A 21,390-nucleotide genomic window follows, 5' to 3' on the forward strand; every position below is an offset into this window, starting at 1 on the left:
CGGCCTATCTTCCTTATAAGTAGAGTTGAGAGCTTTGATGGGCTGTTGAAAATTACCATGAATCTTCTGTATTTTATTTTGAAAACATCTTGTGAGGTCGTTATACCGGGAGGGAGAGGATTCGGATGGGTGGGACCTAATGGAGAAGGGCTCTGGTAGTGTTTTCATCATCCGAAACATTTCATGTGAGGAGTTAGAAGCGCAATTGATTTTTTTCCTCAAAATATGTTGCTTGCGCTTTTTTAATTTCAGCATGGTAAAATCTAATGTTAACTTGATATTTCTGATTACTAGTCTCCCTAAATCTCGCCTCCAGTTCCTTTCCTCTTTTTTGCATTCTTGTTTTAATTTCTGGAGATTAGGGGGTATACCAGGGTGCAGTGCCTTTTGGTTTGAGGCACTCAAATTTGCCAAGGTTGCATTTATGAGCTAGTAGTAGTTGTTTTGAAACATGTCACTAGTGCTCTTATGTGGTAATGGCCATCCTCTACCTTCTTGCATGTTCTTACCTAAGCACATCATGGAGTTTCTGGTGAGAGAGAAAGAGAAAAAGATTGAGAGAGGTAGCTCTTAGGCCACCATTCACATGATAGAACAACAACTGTATATTTCGGGGTCCAAAGGAGCCCTGTTTCACTGACAACTGCAGACAAATGAAAGCCGGCTTTGTTAGAGTGCATCTGCTAAGACTAGAGTCCAGGCACCATCAGTCATTCATGGTGCAGGTTGCTCGCTTCCCACCTTCGTTACACTGATGGCAGTGTGTACAAGTTGAAAGTGAACAGACCACCAGAAAAAATTCTCAGTGGCCCAGCATGCCTCACCAGCCCTAGAAGAAGCTCACAAATGTAAACAAATGTACATTTCAGGAAATGTACAGTTCAAGAAAGAAGTTGCAGCAGTTTAGGACTGCGAAAGTCACGTTCCTAAGGGGAATGAACAAAAAAGTAATGTCAGTCTAGTGGTAGATGCAACCAATGGCCAGGAGTAACATTAGAAAGTATTGCTTGAGAAAAAGCTATACATAAAATACATAAAATAACTTCCCATCTGACATGGGTGAGATAGATACAGTAAATAAATAAAAAACAAAGGGATGTGACTAGTCGAGGCTGGACACGTGCCTTTGCTTGGAGCTCCATGTGATTGTTTCAACTGTTCCCATAGGCTTAGTAGAAGAGGCCGCAAAGGCTGCACACTATGAGGAGGAAATGGGGATAGCTCTATGGCCCTGCACTGGAGTGAGAAACATTGCCTCCCAAAATGGCCAGACAGGCCAATAAGGCAATCGGAGAGTGCCTGAAGAGCTGGTCTACTGGTCAATGTGTGGTTGTTTTTTCTTTTTGTTGGCCTGGTCTGTGGTCTGGTGGGTCTAGGTTTTATTGTTGATTTCTCTGATTCTCTGATATTAACACAAACATTGCTTGCAGCAAGCATAGATGCATGAAGTCTCCCATACCCTGCAAAACACCTATGCAGCTTGTCTTTACAAGTTGGAAACTGCCCTGATTTGCAAATATGGGGCACATTTTTAGCTATCTAATTCGCTAATGGGGCCAACTTTTATTTTGGTGCCTGGGCCTTGTTCCTGTCCCAGTTTTACCTTTCTTCTTAATGTGAGATGCAGGGGCCTGTGCCACCCTTCAAATGCTTTGGCAACTCCACACACCACCAAGTTTCCCAGATGCACACGACCAGCTGCTCTAGTCCGTTTTTTCTTTTAGTTCCGGGACTTGTAGGCTTCTTTATTTCATTGAAAACCCAAAAACTACAAGTCCCAGAAAATAAAGAAAACAATTCTGGACCTGAGCAACCCATCACCATGGACCTGATAAACTTTGAAGCTAATAAACTGTCATCAATCACTTCCAGTAGTGGAGCGCTGTCCCAAACCTGACTCTGAATCCCTATGTGAGGTGGGATGGTTTTCCTAAAGACCAAAGTTTTCTAAGGTGACTAACTCCAATCACATCATCCTTCTAACAGCATTAAGAGCCATATCAACCTACTAAACCTTTTCATACCAGCATCATATCTACAAGTCGCAACCTGCAGTTTTATTTGTTTAACTCTCTCTCCCTCACTTAGGCTTAGTGTGTCATCAAGGCCCTACTACATGGAGGCTCGCAGAATTACAATCAAAGGTTAGTTAATATGAACACAAATCACAGCTGGTGAATGAAAGTACATGTCTGGAATGCTACTTCTCTCTAGTGTGTGGGAGAAGAGAGCACGAGAATTAGAGCGAGTGAGAGAGCAGGACAGAGAGAGGAAGAGAAAATAGAGCAGAGTGGGTAGAAAGTATAAAGTTTATACTATATTTGGGTGCTTTGATAAAACAAATCAATAGTGCAATATCGATTATCAAATTTTTGTAGATGATACTGCAGTCGTTTCTCCATTTCATGTTCTGATATATGACCAACTTGAGCTTCACAACAAAATAAGATTACATGGAAGCTTGCTATTTTATGAAACCATATTTTGGGAACGAAGCTTATCTATCAAGAGTGTCTGTTCAAGTGGGAAGAAGGGAAGGAGATGGAGGAAGTGGGATCTGACACTGTATCAAAGTGCAAACAAATAAAGCCACTTGAAAGGCCAACTAATGCTCTGAGAATTGCTACAACCCGTGTCTGATCTCCTTCAAAGGCGCTCCGGTGACTTTACTCTATTTCTGGAGCTTTCATTCACCTGTCAACGCTGGTCTCGGCCAGCCGATTGTTCATGATTGCCAGAGCCCCAACACCCCCAGAAAAGCCGTTGTGCCGGGAGGTCGTGCCAGACGGTCTGGGGCACCCATTGGCAGTTTCTGAGAGCTGCTTCTGCATGATGGCCAGTGACACCTTGTTGGCAGCTAGGAAGTCCCTCATAGAGATCATCTCACCAGACATGCGGCGCCCATCAACCTCGCTCTCATTGACTCCATCTGTCTCAATGGAAATGTTGCGTCGAGTTCGGATGTTGCCGGGCATCACAGCGTTCCTCCTAGCCCGGAAGAGTTTTCTTTGGCATCGTTGGCAGCACCCACAATCAAGTTTTTTTAATATCCAATTGATGCACTGCTTTATCACAATAGATATGACATTGAACAAAGAGTATATGCAACACACGCCCATGAGAATGAAGACAAAGTTGCCAAAGCGGTAGAGTCCCTGACTCTTGTAATTGGCATTTTGGCTACTGACAAGATCCCCAAAACCAATAGTGCTGAAGGCCACAAAGCAGAAGTAGAGTGAATCAAAGTAGGTCCACTCTTCAATGGGCGTGTACATGGCCGAGGCACAACAGGAGATGACAATGGACGCCAGGCACAAAATTAGCATCACATAGTAAACTGATGGCTTCCAACCAGCTAAGCTGTCCACCTCCGAATGGCCAGATGCCCTTCGGGAGTCATGAGGCAACACCCCTTTCCGGCGCAGTTGCCTCTCGTGGAAGGACTTCATGACAAAGGCAATGACTGTGATGAGGCGCTCCAGAAAGAGGTTGAAGAAGAGTATGGTTCCAGCGCAGCCGATCAGGCCATAGAAGATCAGAAAGATCTTGCCACCTACCGTTGCTGGCGTGGTCATGCCAAAACCTGTAGGGAAAGCAGAAGATTTGTGTAAGGTAAATATGTGGTGTTGTTATGCATTCACTTGCATTCAGGGGTTTGATGCATGCCAAAAAACAGAGCAGAAAAATTATTCATCACCATTTATACATAATCCCCACTACAAATAAACTGTTCATCAGTTTCCCACCACCAACCCACAACAAAAGCAAAACGCTTCGGGGAAAAGCCCAGTTCTTTCCTTAACTAGTTCACTTATGGAGCAACCAAACAATAAAAAAGTAAGTGAGGGTTTCAGAATGACTAACAAACATGCAAATGACCTGTATTGTAATTCATTTATACAAGGCTTTCATGAATCCATTGTGAATATCCGAAAAACCTATATTAATTGTAGTGATAGGTGGTTTGACCAGCTAAGCCCTCAAAACAAAAGTTCAAATTAATATCAAAATGTAAGACAGTGCCACTGAAGATTTATCTCTCAAGGATGTTTAACAATCGCAAATAGTTTATACTTTTGACAGCGCAGTGTAGAGTAGGTGACATGAGTATTCACTGAGGAGGTTTCTTTTCTACTTCATACTACGACCGACATTAAAAACAAAGGGGCTTCAAAAAAAGCACAAGTTTCAAAATAGGTGACCTTGTGACTCCCACTGAATGGACATCTTAACAGTTACTAACAATTATATAACAGTTGTATGAGTCAAGCACATCTTGAAAGGACATGCCGTAGTGGACACTCATCTAAAGATAGAAAGAAAACCGGTGTTGGATACATTTTTAGACTCAGATTATTTGTGGACTTTGTTATGGCACCTCTACATTAAGCAAGGGTTTTTGGTGCAACTAAATCCCACTGAAGCTCTTACAGGAAAGAAGCGTTTCATCCTAAGAACTTCGACCTCTCAGGATCATCTCGGGCTCAAGCTGTGTATTTTAGGAGTTTGGATACAACTGAAAAGCCTCAATTTCAGGAGAAAATCATAAATACCGGACAGAGTTCACTGTCAGGTTTTCTACCACCATTATATAAAGGATAAAATTGAGCTGGTGCATTCTACTCAGGGCTTCATTTACAAGGCCTGCGGTGCAGGGCGGCGCAGCAAGTGTATCTTCAAGATACAGCACATTTCTGTCCACTCCCCTGCGTCTGTGCACAAATTGCTGCCATGTGCCAATGCAGGCACTCCTGCACCATGGTGCAAGGGCGCCTCTGTTGTGGGAATGATTGTTTTTGTACAGGAAGGGACATCTTCCTGCACAAAAACAATCACAAGAGGTGTTTTCCTCTATGTGTGCTGCATAAAAAACAGGGAGAAATAAAGATATTTCTCCCCATTGTGTCACTCTTATGCCACCACTGAGGAGGCACTGGAATCTGACGCATTCCCAGACTTGCAAATCTGGGAATGTGTCAGATTCCTTCAGGTTCCATGGGAGATGCGTGGGAACATCCCAAGCAACACCCATGGAATGTATGAAAGTGGTCTATATTTACAAGCAACGGCGTAGCTTGGTCAGTAAGATTAGGGGGATGTGAGCTTCGGCTTTTCTGACAATCACACTGGTATGTAAGGTTGAACTATATTATACGACAAGCAGGGTGTACTGGAGGGGCCTACGAGACAGTGGAAAGTGAGAGGAATGTGGATTGATAGGGGTACTAAGTGAGGGAAAACAAAATATTTTGTAAAATTACCAATATTTTTGACGACTTTAAAATATATGTAAAATTTAATGGTGAAATCCAGCGGTATCAAAAAATTCATTTATTAGGGTTGTTGTACCCCACCCCGCAAAGCTATGCCTCTGTTTACAAGGCCATGAAAAGCCATGCAAGGTGGCTTTGTGTGGCCTTGTAAATATGGGCTGGCACATTGCTTCACCAGAGGGTAAAGAAAATGGGGGCGTTGCTAGGCCTCCCAGCAAGATGGCCGTCACATTGTGAGGCTCTGCTGGGCTTAGGGCCTAATCCGCGAATTTATCCTGCTAGAGCGGCCGTCCCAACCATATTTCTCCTTGGGAGGCCCCTCGGAGATACGAGGGCCATTGGCGGTCCCCGCAACAGGTTTTGCGGGGGCCATTTGTTGCTGTTTTTCCCAATACGGGGAGGGTGGGCCTTGCGGCTCGGGATTGGCCCGCGACGCTTGGGAGCACGCCTCGCCAGGGTCGCTTCCTTCTCACTGGCGGGTCCTGCAGGCGTGGCGGCGCTGCTTATTGTGGTGCCCGACGATAGAGGGGAGCGGTGAGCTCTCCCTCTCGAGGCCTGTTCGGCGGTCTGCCCATCTACATCTCAGCGTGGGCGGACCTGGCTGGTACGGGTAGAGGAAGGTGGTCTTGGGCTGGCCTATTGAAATCTTCCTTCCTCGCGAGTGGTGCTCTGGCTGGGGGCTTCCCGGTCCTAACACCGGCCTGTGCTGTGGTGGACTGTTGGTTGGCTGCCATTCCCTGTGCCACTGGAGGAGGTGAGTGGCTCCTAGTGCGGGTCTCCCACTTGGATTGGAGACCCAACGTGGTTGTTGCTGTGTGGTGGTGCTTCCCGGGCCTCACCTACTGGAGGGTCCCTTCGCTGGTCGGTTCGGGCCGTGGGACCATTCGCGGAGCTGAGGGGGCAGCGGGGGTTAGTTTGGCCCCTTGGTTTCCCCTGCTTGCTGGCTGCTCCGCATTGGGCCGCGTGGTGCGGTTGTGTGGAGGCCATGGCGGAGGTGGGTCCCCTGACTGTCGGGTGCCGGGCTGCTCCCGGAGGGTGCCCTGACTGCGGTGACACCTGAGAAACTGCTGGCTGCAGTCTACTGGCTGGGGCTTGGATAGGCCCGGCCAGAGCGGACGGAGTGGCTTCGGTGGGAGCTTGGATACTCATTTTTGCTTTGGCGGGGCTTTGCCGTGATGCTTCCCTGGGCACTCAGCGCTGCTCTTTGGTGTGAGAATTTTTCGCACCAGCTGACTTTTTGATCTGTCAATTGGGGGTTCCCTTCCTGTTGTGCCCGAGCAGTCACGGAGACTGTGCAAGGCGGAGCAGAGACAGGCGAAGCTCACCTTCGATGGTGGAAAGAAGAGGGGTGGCATTTCTGCCTCTCAGCTGGGAGATGCTCCTGTGGAGGAAGGGACCCCGGGCACTTCGGTCAAGGCTATGTTCCTGGACCTTAAGAATAGCCTTGTGGGTATTGAAGCTAAGCTTGACCATTTGACTGAGCAGCTGGATCGAATTAAGGCCATGGTGGATGATCATGATTCCTGGTTTGACCAACTGGAGATGCGGACATTGGAGCTGGCGGATCAACGTCATGGTGAACGGGAACAATTGTTGCGCATGGAACGGGTGCTGGAAGTTATGCATAATACAAATGAGGATTTGGAGGCACGGTCGCGCCGCAACATCTGAATAGTTGGACTCCCGGAGTCCACAGACATGGGTCAGATGGAGGACTTTGTGGAAGGCATTCTCTCGGACCTCTTCCCTGGAGAGCTTTCCCGGATGCTGGTGGTAGAGAGAGCTCATAGGTCTTCAGGGCCTCGGCCCCCGCCTAGTACTCCGCCATGTCCCATCATTGTCTGTGTGCTGAATTATCGTGATAGGGATACTGTCCTCAGGCTGGCCAGGGAGCGGCGACCGGTGGTCTGCAAGAACTCTGAACTGAACATCTGCTGATTAAACGTACTCTGAGCCAGACAGACGGTAGATTCTCTCTTATTTACCCTGCGAAACTGAGAGTACAGCATGGGGGTAAGCTGCATTTTTTTATGGACCCGAAACTGGCAGCTAAATTTGCCAAAACTGTACCTAAGAGGTCTGCGGCGGCTGACCCAGATGCCCCTGGAGCTGAGCGAGCAGCTTTAAGTGACAATGACTAAATCGGAATGGGTGCTGGTGGCCGGGGTCACCTCTTGGTTGCTGTTGGGGTGCACTGTTATTGTGATATCTGTTTTTATTGGCCGCTCTGATGTCTAGCTTGCTTCTAGGCCCTTTGCCCTCCTTCCCCTATCCAGTTTAGGGTGGTGGGATGGATGGCTTGGCATTCGGCCCTTGGATGAGTCCTTTTTCTATGCTATTTGTTAAGGGTGGGGTCATTGTTGTTCAGGGTGGTGGATTCTTTGCTCTGACCCGTTTGGGGGGTCTGCGTGGGTGGGGGATGGGATTTTTCATGTTCTGGTCTCTTCTCCCTCTTCTGTTTCTTTTCCTCCTCTCCTTCCGCTTGTATGTGGTTGGCGGGCATGGTGGGATGTTGTGGCTGTGCGGTGCCCTTGCTAGTACGATGCGATGGTGTTGGGGAATGTGACATCGGTTCGTTGTCTTACCTGGAACGTGCGTGGCTTGAATGACGGGCGTAAGGTGCGGCTTATGTCTGCTTATGTAAAGTGCCAGGAAATTGATATATGTATGTTGCAGGAGACTCATTTAGTGGCGGCTGCGCAGAATCGGATGAAGGCTGGCTGGATTGGAGAATACCACGGTGCAGGTTCTCATGCTATGCAAGAGGAGTGGCGATTCTGCTGCGTAAGGGTCTGCATTGGCGCGCCCAGAAAGTAATAGTGGATCCTAATGGCAGATATGTCTTGTTGAGTGACACATTGCTAGACAGAGCTTGTACACTTGTCTCGGTCTACGGTCCTAATGCTGATAACCCTGAATTCTTTCGTAAAGTATGGCGCTTGGTTGAAGTGCTGGGCAGCGGCGCTGTGATCTTGAGTGGGGATTTTAATGTGATTTTGGATCCGGGGCGGATCACGAAAGTCTGGCCAGGGTGCAGCACGTTGCTACTGCTAAGGCTCTGTCGTCTGTGATGGCTGAGGTTGCCATGGTGGATTTAGGGAGGGCGAAGCATGGGGCTGCAAGAGAGGGTACGTGTGTTAATTATGTTCACAACAGCTGGTCCCGCATCGATCGTTGGCTGGGTACGAGGGAAGTGGAGCTCTGGACGCAGTCAGTGGAACACATGGCGCTTACCTTATCGGACAACTCGCCGATCAAGCTAGTGCTGGCGGTGCCTGGTAGGCCTGGGCGTGCATATATGTGGTGCTTGCCTCGTGGGGCACTTCGGGATGGGGCATTTCGAGAGGAGATCCGCAAGGCCATTACTCATTATTTTTCTGAGAACAGCGGGTCCGTGAGTTTGGCCGGTACATTATGGGAGGTTTTTAAGGTGGTAATTCATGGGGTATGCCTCTCGAAACAACATGGCGTATTAAGGATGCTGCGGTGGGAGTTGGCTGACTTGGAGGTGCAGATAGCGGACTTGGAGCAGCGCCTGGTGGCAGACTGGTCTGGTGCTGCGCTTGCGGCTTTGCGAAGTGCTGTATCTCTGCATGAGGAGGCCTCTCTGCGGGAGATTTGTTTTTTGGGAAAGTTTGCCAAGGCAAGGCGATAAGGAGAGGGAGAGAGGGCTGGATGCACGCTGGGGAACATGTTATGCAAGCCATGGGCCAGTAATTATATTACCGAAATAGTGCGGAGGGTGAATGTGTGGTTGGGACGGATGGAGTCATGCAGGTCTTTACCAACTTCTTCACGGATCTGTATGCAGAGCCTTCCGAGCTGGATGTCGAGGCAGCACAGGATTACTTCTCTGAGATTAGTTTACTCTGGTTTGACGATGCTAATAGGTCTTATTTCAATGCCCCCTTCTCAGTTGAGGAAGTCAAATCGGCGATTCGTAGTCTGCCAGGAGATAAGTCCCCTGACTTGGATGGTTTGACCCCTGCGTTCTATAAGGAATACTCTGATATTCTTGCTCCTCATCTCTTGGAGGTTTATGCGGAGGCTATGGAGACTGGGGTTCTCCCCGCCTCTCTCCGTGAGGCCCTGATTGTCATGATTCTCAAGCCAGGCAATGATCCACATTGCTGTGACTCGTATCATCTGCTCTCTATGATTAACATAGATAATAAAATCTTTGCCAAAATGATAGCAGCGCTGCTGCAGCCGCTGCATCTGAAGCTGGTGCTACCGGACCAGTCTGGGTTTGTGCCAGGGCAGTCTACGTCTCATAATTTGCTCGCGTACTTCGCGGTCGCTGGCACAATCGAAGCGTAGGAGGATGCGGCTGCAGTGTTTTTGGACGCCACTAAGGCTTTCAACTCACTGGCATGGAAGTACATGTTTGCGTTGCTTGCCAGAGTGGGAATGAGCATGCGTTTTGTGCAATTGATCCGCTTGTTGTATTCGGAACCCACCGCTTGACTGCGTTTAAATGGAAATATCTCTGGCCTCTTTCGGGTGGCTCGAGGGAATCGCCAGGGGTGCCCTTTATCTCTGCTGCTTTTTGCAATTGCGATGGAACCACTTGCCGCGTGCCTGAGACAACATCATAATAACAGAGGGCTGCCGTTCTGTGATCGGCCTATATTAATCTCCATGTACGCAGATGATAGCGCGCTGTATGTTCGCGAGCCGCGCAAAAATCTTGATGAGATAGTGCGATTCAGCGCTTTCTCTGGCATTTCGATTAATTGGTCCAAATCAGTGGTGATGCCCCTTTCTGTGGGAACGGCGAGCTTTCCTTCCCGGTATCCGATTGGATGGACGGATGGTCCAGTACGCTATTTAGGAGTTTGGCTAAGTAGAGATGTGGAGACACTCTGGTTGGCCAATTATGGTAAGGCTATCTCGTGGCTGGAAGATAGGGTTGAGGTGTGGCATTCGCTGCCGCTCTCGCTTATAGGACGTATTGCTATGCTAAAATGGTAGTGCTGCCTAAATTCCTCTACCTGTTTGTGAATCTTCCTCTCATTCTTACTGCAAGCTTTTTGCGGCGCCTTCGTTCTACTCTGATGCGTTTGGTGTGGGCAGGCGGGCAGCCCAAAATTACCTGTGAGAAGTTGACGTTAGCCTTTGAATTGGGTGGCCTTGCTGCTCCCGACTTGGAGCTCTATTATCACTGTGTGCAGGCCCATTTTGCGTATTATTGGATACACCCTGTTTGTTATTTACCGCATCTCGCACCTGAAAGTGATGCGGTGTGGCTGGACGGACTGCCGCGAGTCCTCGTGAACCCCTCCCGGCCCAGGTCACACGGAGTGGATACCGTGGCATGTACTGCTAAGGCTTGGACCACCTTATACTGCCGTGCTGGTGTGTGCTAGCCCTTCGCTCCATCGATGTCAGTGCTTGCTGTTGCAGAAGAGAGGATGTTTCGCGATGTGAGGTTGCGCGACTTCCTGCGTGACTCGAGTTTAACCGAATTAGGTGACTGGTTTGTGGAGGGGCGGTTGGTCTCCCCGAAAATGGCACTTGAGGATGGACGTGATAATGCGTTGCATCGGTTGTATGTATTGCGTGTTTGCGCGATACTCTGTGCGCACTTCCCTGGCCTCACCGAGACCCCATTGGTATGTCAGGCTCTGGAGGTGCTGTGTCGTGCGCAGTCGACACGCAAGCTTGTTACCAAGTTATATAATTGTTTACAGGGTCAGCAGAGTGGAACCGTAATATCTGCTAAGGCTAGATGGGAGGCTGATGTTGGTGAGGCAATTTCTGAGGAAGCTTGGAGGAAATGCTGTGCACGTATGAGGGTTCTGTCACCTAACTGTAGGCTGCGTCTTATTCATTTCAAATTCCTGAATCGCTTATTCTACACCCCACGAGGTTTATATGCTATGGGTCTGCGCGCGGATGCGCTCCTTCTTAGAGTCCACTCTGTGAGGCTGTAGATGCAAATTATATCCGACCACGCGCATAGTAGTTCTGATTTCTGTTGCTACTCTCATGCGCCATGGCTGTTATGTGAAAATGGATGGTTGCACTGCTCTTCTGCATCTCCTCTCTGCCTGTCTCTTTTCTTTCTCTCTCTGTTGGTTGTGGATATGTTATTTAGCCCTATGAACGTCTGTTCCTTCTGAACTTGTCCCTGGATTTGTGCCTATCGATGCTTTAACACTCCTGTTGCTGGTGCTTCATCTTTTTTTTTTTTTTATTTTTTTTTTTACATCTGTTTATTAAACTTAATACAAAACAGGGTACAAAGGTAGCAGTACATTACATATGACTTGGTGAGAAAATACCCAGCTTCTCTCCATGTGCTTTTCTTAACGTTTGTACATTACACTGTACAACACAGCTGTATTTTAGTGTACTGGCTTTCAATAAACATTATATAACTAGTAACACTTGACATGAAGGTTATTATTCTTAAATATATATGTTGGCGTCAAATATAATAGTGGGAGCATATGTCTATACAGGCACTAAGGGCTGCATTTCTATGTGTGCGCTTTGGTGTGGGGGGATAGCAGTATCAAGGGGCAGCAGACGGGTAGATAAGTTATGGGCTAGGCATGGCAGTGCAATAGAATGGATCTGTTTTCGATAAACTCAATTGTTATGGATAATTTTAATAATAGCGTATCCCAAGAGTGTTAAAGGGGTTATCTCATGGTGGATATTTGTCATCTCTGGATTCAATTCTAACTACAAAAAGGTCCCAACTTTCGGTCCCGCCTTGTATCTGGCCTCTATGTTGTAATTGCCTTAGTGTTTGTGATTCTGCCAATGTGTAATCGTGTAGGTCTCGTAGCCAGAGGGAGTAGGGAGGGGCATTTGGGGCCTTCCAGTGTGTAGCTATCAGGCGTTTATATGTCACGAATGCCAAATCTACAAACTTGTGAATGTGTTTATCTCCTTTTGTGCGGTGGCGTATATTAAGCAGGCAGGATTCTGGAGTAGGAGTTAGCAACTGGTCTATCATGTCTGCGGTTGTAGCAACGACGCGGTTCCAACCAGTGTTGATCGCGTGGCATTCCCAGACCATATGGTAGAAAGTTGCCACGGGGGTAGCGCATCTCGGACAGATGGAGTTAGCGCCTGGGTATATTTTATGAATACGAGCTGGGGAGAGATATGCTTGATGCACATAATTAAATTGCGTGTATCTTAGTCTGGAGTTGCGAGATACGGACTTGATCGAAATAAGGGCTGTGTCCCAGGATTTTTGTGCAATTGGTGCGGGAAGGACAATGTCCCAGCGGTGTTTGACCTGGGTTAGGGTCTTGCAGCTTCCTGCTAGAAGTATTTTATATAGTTTGGTAACAGCGCGTTTTGCCTCGCCCATAGAGAGTATTGCAGTAAGTAGGAGGGATTTGTTTGGTTCGTTGTGACCGCAGCCCCATATGTTACGTAGGAGATTAGTTATGGCATTGAATGTCAGAAAGGCTCCCGGTTGCATTACCTCCGCAGCCACCAGGTCTGCAAACTTGATTGCTCTGGAGTCATAATAAAAGTCTCCTATGTTCAGGGTACTAACCGCTCGTACGTCATGGTGAGAGGATAGGGCGTGGATGCCCGGCAGCTGTGGCACTGGGAGTAGGGGAGGGGCTGCCTTTTGCCCTGCACATATCTCTTCCAGCAGTGTCTGGCCGAGTCCAGTAAGGGAGTATTATGTAGTAGATAAGGGGGACCCGTTAGTAAACATGTTAATGTCGTTGTTGGGATTGTGTAAGCCATTATTGCTGTGGACTCTGCATTGGATGGTTCGTTGAGCCATTTAGTGACCCATTGAAGTTGGGCTGCTGCATAATATAGTTCAAGGTTCGGCATGCCCAGGCCACCTTCTTCTTGTGAATATTGTGTGGTAGTTAGTGCTACTCTGCGTCTGTCTCTGCCCCAGAGCAAGTCAGTTAGTAGGGAATGCACTTTATGGAAAAACGAGCGCGGCAAGATCACCGGAAGTGCGGAGAAATAGTATAAGAATCTCGGTAATATTAGGATCTTAACTATTGCTGTCCGGCCCATTGGCGATGAAGGCAAGGAACTCCAAAATGTAAAGGAGCCTCGGGTGGAGCGAAGCAGCCTATCTAAGTTACCTTCCCTTAAGTCTGACATAGAGTGATATACTTGAACACCCAGATATTTGAAGGTCTGGTGTGTCCATGGTAGTTGATGCATGGGGAGAGACGCTCGCTGTTCAGAGGGCAGACAAGTGAGAGGGAAGATACAGGACTTAGACCAGTTCACATGCAAGCCAGGGACAAGAGCAAACTTATTCAGTATGCGCATTATCTCGGACAGGGAGACAGAATGATTGCGCAAATATATCAGGGCGTCATCTGCGTACAAGGATATTATGTGATATGCGTCAAACTCCTGTATGCCCCATTTATGTGCTCATCCCCTGAGCTTAATTGCGAGTGGTTCCATAGCTATTGCTAACAGTAATGGAGAAAGCGGGCAGCCCTGTCTGGTTCCTCTGTTTACAGGAAAGGCCTCCGACACTACCTGACCGGTTTTAACTCGGGCTGTTGGTTTGGAATATATTTTAGCAATCCAGTTGATGAAGCCACTCCGGAAGCCAAACGCCTTGAGGGTATGAAATAGATATTCCCAACCTAGTGTGTCGAACGCCTTCTCTATATCTAATGACACGGTCACACTATTTGGGTCAGTGGTATTATGCATGATACGGATTAGGCGCCTTATGTTAAGAAAGGTGTTTCTTCCCGGGATAAATCCCAACTGGTCAGGGTGTATTAAGTACGGCAAATGGGGGAGCAATCTATTTGCTAAGATTTTCCCTAGGAGTTTGCAATCAGTGTTCAAGAGAGAGAGTGGTCTGTATGATCTGACATAAAGTGGATCACGTCCTGGTTTTGGCAGGACCACTACAGGGAGTGCAGAATTATTAGGCAAATGAGTATTTTGACCACATCATCCTCTTTATGCATGTTGTCTTACTCCAAGCTGTATAGGCTCGAAAGCCTACTACCAATTAAGCATATTAGGTGATGTGCATCTCTGTAATGAGAAGGGGTGTGGTCTAATGACATCAACACCCTATATCAGGTGTGCATAATTATTAGGCAACTTCCTTTCCTTTGGCAAAATGGGTCAAAAGAAGGACTTGACAGGCTCAGAAAAGTCAAAAATAGTGAGATATCTTGCAGAGGGATGCAGCACTCTTAAAATTGCAAAGCTTCTGAAGCGTGATCATCGAACAATCAAGCGTTTCATTCAAAATAGTCAACAGGGTCGCAAGAAGCGTGTGGAAAATCCAAGGCGCAAAATAACTGCCCATGAACTGAGAAAAGTCAAGCGTGCAGCCGCCACGATGCCACGATGCCACTTGCCACCAGTTTGGCCATATTTCAGAGCTGCAACATCACTGGAGTGCCCAAAAGCACAAGGTGTGCAATACTCAGAGACATGGCCAAGGTAAGAAAGGCTGAAAGACGACCACCACTGAACAAGACACACAAGCTGAAACGTCAAGACTGGGCCAAGAAATATCTCAAGACTGATTTTTCTAAGGTTTTATGGACTGATGAAATGAGAGTGAGTCTTGATGGGCCAGATGGATGGGCCCGTGGCTGAATTGGTAAAGGGCAGAGAGCTCCAGTCTTACTCAGACGCCAGCAAGGTTGAGGTGGAGTACTGGTTTAGGCTGGTATCATCAAAGATGAGCTTGTGGGGCCTTTTCGGGTTGAGGATGGAGTCAAGCTCAACTCCCAGTCCTACTGCCAGTTCCTGGAAGACACCTTCTTCAAGCAGTGGTACAGGAAGAAGTCTGCATCCTTCAAGAAAAACATGATTTTCATGCAGGACAATGCTCCATCACACGCGTCCAAGTACTCCACAGCGTGGCTGGCAAGAAAGGGTATAAAAGAAGGAAATCTAATGACATGGCCTCCTTGTTCACCTGATCTGAACCCCATTGAGAACCTGTGGTCCATCATCAAATGTGAGATTTACAAGGAGGGAAAACAGTACACCTCTCTGAACAGTGTCTGGGAGGCTGTGGTTGCTGCTGCACGCAATGTTGATGGTGAACAGATCAAAACACTGACAGAATCCATGGATGGCAGGCTTTTGAGTGTCCTTGCAAAGAAAGGTGGCTATATTGGTCACTGATTTGTTTTTGTTTTGTTTTTGAATGTCAGAAATGTATATTTGTGAATGTTGAGATGTTATATTGGTTTCACTGGTAATGATAAATAATTGAAATGGGTATATATTTTTTTTTGTTAAGTTGCCTAATAATTATGCACAGTGATAGTCACCTGCACACACAGATATCCCCCTAACATAGCTAAAACTAAAAACAAACTAAAACCTACTTCCAAAAATATTCAGTTTTGATATTAATGAGTTTTTTGGGTTCATTGAGAACATGGTTGTTGTTCAATAATAAAATTAATCCTCAAAAATACAACTTGCCTAATAATTCTGCACTCCCTGTATTAATGCTTCCCTCATAGAGTCTGGTAATTGTTTTCTATTTTGCGCTTCATTAAACACCTCTAGTAAGGGTTGCAATAGGTGGTCGCTTTGTGAGTTATAGTATTCTGGTGGTAGACCATCTGTGCCACGCGCCATCTGAGAGAGGGCCAAGTGAAGCTCCTCAATAGTAATGGGGCCGTCTAGGATGTCAGCGTTGTTGACGATATTCGAGTTTTGGGGAATGTGAACCAGAAATTCAGCCAGTTGTTGTTCTGTAGGGGGGATAGAAGATTGGTATAGCATGTGATAATACATGTAGAAGGCCTTGTTGATGTCGGCTTGAGTGTTAACCACTATTCCTGTTTGTAATTTGATGGCCCCTATCGGCGATGATTGCGGCGATTGACGCACCAGCCACGCCAGCAGTTTGCCCGATCTGTCCCCCTCAGCATGTTGTCTCATTTTGAAGTGTCTATAGTCGTGCCTGCTAAGACTGTCATCCGTTTCTCTGTATTTTGCTTTCAGTGAGATTAGTATTTCTGGAGGGGTATTATTTGTTGAGACTTCAATCTCCGCCCTATGTATTTTGGCTTCTAATTTTAACAACTCTGTGGTCAGCATTTTCTTAATGCCCACAGATGCTGCCAGGCAGTGCCCTCTGATTACTACTTTATGGGCATCCCACTCTGTGGCTCGAGTTGATATTGTCTTTTTATTTAGAGAGAAATAGGTCGACAATCATGTGGCCAATTCAGTATTAAAAGGGGGGTCGGTCAGGGCGTCTGGCTGCAGGCGCCATGTTGGAATAAGGGCATGTATGTAGCCCCAGTGCAATGTGGAATAGTGTGGGTTGTGGTCTGATATAGTACGGGCTAGGTAGCCAGATGTAGCTACCTTTGGGATTATGTTAGGTGTAGCGAAGAACATATCCAACCTGGTGTGAAGTTTGTGCACTGGTGAATAGAAAGAATACTCACGTAGTGTGGGATGAAAAGTTCTCCAAATTTCGCTTAGCCCGTTATTAGATGCCCAATCTGCCAAGTCAAGCGATGCTCGTTTAGCTGGGGCGTGAGTTAGTGGAGGGGTGGAACGGTCTTTCAAGATATCTAGAACGCAGTTAAAGTCCCCGCCCCATATGGCATCTGTTGCGGGGTCGCTGAGCATGCTACTGCCCAGTGTCCTGAGGAAGTCTCGTTGATTTGTATTAGGAGTGTATAATGTTATCAGGGTTAAGGGACCTCCGTCTAAAGTACCCTCCAGTACCACGTATCGCCCGTTTGGATCACATTGTTTGCGGGACATAGTATATGGAACCCCGGGGGCTATCCAGATTATCGCTCCTCTGGCATATGTTGAGAAGGTAGTCCCATATAATTGGCCTTTCCATTTTGTTTTGGTATATGTCAACGAGGGCTCATCTAGGTGGGTTTCTTGCAACATGGCTATGTGTATCTGATGTCTTCTGAGGTATGTGTATACCCGTTGCCTTTTGTTTACGGATGCCATACCCTTTACATTCCATGTGAGAATTTTATAATGTATGGTGTAGCGCTGATTTTGGGATGCCATGGGATTTAAGTGAGTCAATGTGGGGGGGTACCGCCTGTGGTTGCGCAAGCCCGATTTTCTTTGTCATTTGATATGTATACCTATCATCTAGCCTCTTAACTACTGGATTGTGTGACCTGCCTTTTAGGTTTACATTGTGGTGTGGCGCACTGCAAATATTACATGTCAATACATATAACAGTGAAACGTTCCATTCAACTACAACTACAAAATCTACTATACTTAGCAGCAGTAAGAACAGGGGAGTAACGAAACTTGTCATACTGGGGTAACGGTCCATATGGAGCGGGGGTGATCCAAGACTACGGGTGGTTGAGTGTCTTAGACCCGGCCCAATTTGCACATGTTGGTGGCCTTGCCGAGCAGGAGCGGCAGCGGCAGCGAGCCGAGCACACGAGTTAGGGAAAGTAATTTTGTGGTAACAAACGACGAAAGTATCCAGATAGGAGTAACGGGTGAGACGACCTCCTATGCTCAGGGGCAGGGATTTAACAAATGTCATCTGTTGTTCGTGGAGTGAGATTGGGGCCGCGGACAGATTCCGCCGAGTCGGAGTTTAATTCTGGGTCAGGATCTGTTTCTGATTGCCCAGATAAGGATGTCGGTGATGCGATGGCGAAGCGCGATGTAGACTGTAGCAGTAGCGATCGTTCAACCCTCGATTGTTCAGGGGTAGGCTTGTTATCATGTTTACTGCGAGGTCTGCGTTTATCCCTCGGAGGTAGGCTTTTGTCATTAGAGGGTAGTGGATCAGCTAGTTCTTTTGCATGAAGCCATGTCCATGCGTCTTCAGGAGTAGAGAAAAATAGAGTGCGGGTATTGTCTTGTACGCAAAGTTTAGCGGGGAACAACAAGGAGTATTTGATATTGTGCTCTCTTAGACGCTCCTTGATCCGGTTGAATGAGTTTAGTTTTTTTTGTACTTCTACTGTGAAATCCGGGTAGGCGTTTATTTGCATGTTCTCAAAGTGCATTGGGCCTGCCTTTCGGAATAGTTGCAATATAAGGTCTCCATCGCGGTAATTCAATAATTTTGCTATGAGGGGACGTGGATATGCACCCGGTGGTGGTTGTCTGCCTGGGACCCTGTGGGCGCGTTCTATGGGAAAAAACTTTGGAACATTATTTTTCAGTACAGATTCCGTCAACCATTTTTCGATAAAGAGTTCTGTACTGGGGCACTCGGCGCGTTCCGGAAATCCCACGAACCGGATGTTATTTCGACGCGATCTTCCTTTGGCTTCTTCGGCTCTGCGTTTAAGTGTCTCAACTTCTGCTGTTATAGCACCCAGCTGTGACTTAACCTCAAGCATAGATGGTGTGAGGTGCGACGTGTCTTTTTCCAGCTCAGCGACCTTTTCTGCTAGCGCATGTTGGTCCGTGCGGAGCAGATTAACATCTTCTGTAACTGAACCAATCTTCGCCTCCAAAGTTGTTTTAGTGTCAAGTATGGCTTGTAGCACTCTTTCCAGTTGTGTTGAGTGCGTTTGTAATGTCCCTTCCATTTTCTGAAGGGCTTGATATGTGTCTGAGGCCCCGGATAATAGAGGCGGCGTAGCAGGATCCATGGTTCCAGGGGGCGCTCGTGGAGTCTTTGGTTTTCCCATTAGGTAGTTTTTGTGCAATGCTGTTGTTGGACTTTGGATTTAACGTTGAGTTGCTTAATTTTATCGCATTGGCTAGGTACTTTGGTGTTGGTGGCGTGTTTAAAATGGTGCAGAGGGGTTTAACTGCGTTTCAGTGCTTGATGATGTCAGGCGGCCCCCTTTTTTCCTTCTTCCCTCTTACTAGTAGGTGCCACTTGGATCCGATGCTTCTGCAGTTTGTTACTAGCTTCGTTCCTGTTGATTTCTTGCGTTGTTGTGGTATTATTTTTCCACAGGACCTCCAACTAGGCTTTACATTTCTTTGTTTGCCCCTGCTGTGATGGACTGGTTCGTTCCCTCGCGGCTGCAATTTTTGGTGGTTGAATCTTGGTAGATTAGCCTTTCAATTGTCCATATTACTTTGTGCCTGGTGGCCTCCCGGCTATTGCCCTGGTTAACCAAGGGCCCACGAGTCCTCCAGAGGGGCACAGGAGGTCTGTGGAGCGCCTGTGCGCCCCGCCCGTGCAGCCATCGTATCGTCTGCCGGCCGCAGTCCCGATGGAGCGGGGTCCCCGAGGCAAAGCAGTCGCGCGGGCAAGCCGCCACTTACCGCCTACGGGGATCCCCGTCACTCCACACGATCGCAGCCCAGGCCGTTCAGACTTTTTGGTGCGAGCAGCGCTCGGTCGCCTCCCAGCGCGATCGCACGGCGAAGATGGACGCCTCGAGCGCCCCGCGGCAGCTCCTTCGTCGCTCGACTTGACACCGACCCCGCCTCGTCGGTTTCGCGGCTGGGGGGGATAGTTCTCGACCCCGCAGCGGGTCAAGGCGTCTTTGTACAGGATTTTTATTGTAGGCCGGGTCGGAGCTGCGATTTATGCGTACGACCCAGTCGCCATCTTGGACACGCCCCGCTGGTGCTTCATCTTGACATGTTTAGATGGACACGGGGCTGAACACCCCATACGCTTATTATTGGCTGTTTTGAGCTATTTATTGAGTACTTGTACAGGGTATGGGACTATGTGATGCATTAATTTTGCTTTTCTGTTCAGCGGGCTCTCTTTGTTGCATATTCCTCTTCATAAAATGTGAGATAGCTTGAATAATGACTCAGGAAATCAATGCTAATTTGATATTGCAAGAAGACTATTTCCCTTGGCCAGCATGATTTTAATAAGTGCTAGTTTACTAAGGTAGCTGATAAATGGGTGGCTACTTGACATATAAACAGTGCCACCAAGCGGAGTTCAAACTTGGTACTCCATCATCCTTTTCAACATCTCCAGTCCCTCACCTCCATCCCAAAGATGACCAGCTCCCCCCACCGGAGGTGGAACAAAATCTCATAGACCAGCTTGGCAGACACTCTCAATACCTCCAATCCCGCTATTGCTACCAACCTCGAACAGGGAGAGAAGAACTTTAATGCCTGGCTCACCCATTTCACCAACAGCATTGTCCTTATCAAGAGCAACATCCAGAGAAAATCCTCCAAAATGGCCAGCTGGTACACCCAAGAACTCAGAACAGCGAACTGATACAGCAAACAGCTGTAGAGGAGATGGGGCACCAGCAAGGACACCTCTGAAAAAGCAGCCTTCAAGACCTCCTTCAACCTCTACAACTGCTTGCTGGTGGCAACAAAGAAGACAGCCCTTGCAGCACGCATCGAAACCAGTGCCAGCACTATCAAGGAACTTTTCAACATTGTTGTGGAATTCTTGAACCCCTGCCAGTGAAAACAACATCACAACCTCACAGGAGGTGTACAACAACATCATCCATTTCTTCCATGGCAAGATCGCAATCATATACGGAAACTTCGAACCCCAACCCACACATATGGATTTCCTCAACATATACACCACCACCGTAACCGATAGAACCACATACTGACCACCTGGAGCATCCTCTCCAACCAGGACATCCACTCCACCATGAAATCCATCCACTCAGGAGCTCCCACAGACCCATGCCCACACCTCATCTTCAACCTTGGAAATCAAAGGATCGGTCAGGAACTCAATACCCTGCTCAACAACTCAATCACCACCGCAACACTTCCCTATGCCTGGAAACACGCCGAAAGTCACACCACTATTAAAAAAACACTCCGCTGACCCTAGCAAACCTAAAAACTACTGCCCATTTTCTCTACTCCCATTCCCCTCAAAGGTACTGGAAAAGATCATCAATAAGCAACTCATGACATACTTGAAGCAGAACCAGCTACTTGACTCCTCCCAATCTAGCTTCTTCGGCAATCACAGAACTGCCCTGACGCAGCCACTGATGACATCCAAACCCTTCTCAACAGAGGAGAAACAGTATCTTTGCTCCTACTTGACCTCTTGGCAGCCTTCGACACTGTATTCCACCACATGCTGATTGAAAGGCTCCACCACATCTACATCCAAGGGGATGTGTTTAGATGGATCATCTCCTTCCTTACCAGACGAACCCAGAGGATCCACCTGTCACCTCCAAACCCAAGGAGCTCACAGGTGCTGCCCTCAGGGCTTATC

The 21,390-nt window shown here is 47.6% G+C and overlaps 1 protein-coding gene across 1 annotated transcript in view; it reads right to left on the reverse strand.

Moving 5' to 3' along the window:
* Positions 1-333: 333 nt before the first annotated feature.
* The window catches only part of KCNK13 (potassium two pore domain channel subfamily K member 13), a 483,700-nt gene continuing 462,643 nt past the window's right edge, over positions 334-21,390 (reverse strand). Inside the window, exon 2 of the mRNA XM_069208191.1 lies at positions 334-3,583. Within this exon, the coding sequence (XP_069064292.1) occupies positions 2,691-3,583 (893 nt within the window). The 3' untranslated portion in view covers positions 334-2,690. The remainder of the gene's footprint in view (positions 3,584-21,390) is intronic.

Source organism: Pleurodeles waltl, chromosome 9, assembly GCF_031143425.1.
Source record: "Pleurodeles waltl isolate 20211129_DDA chromosome 9, aPleWal1.hap1.20221129, whole genome shotgun sequence".
Lineage (NCBI taxonomy): Eukaryota > Metazoa > Chordata > Amphibia > Caudata > Salamandridae > Pleurodeles > Pleurodeles waltl.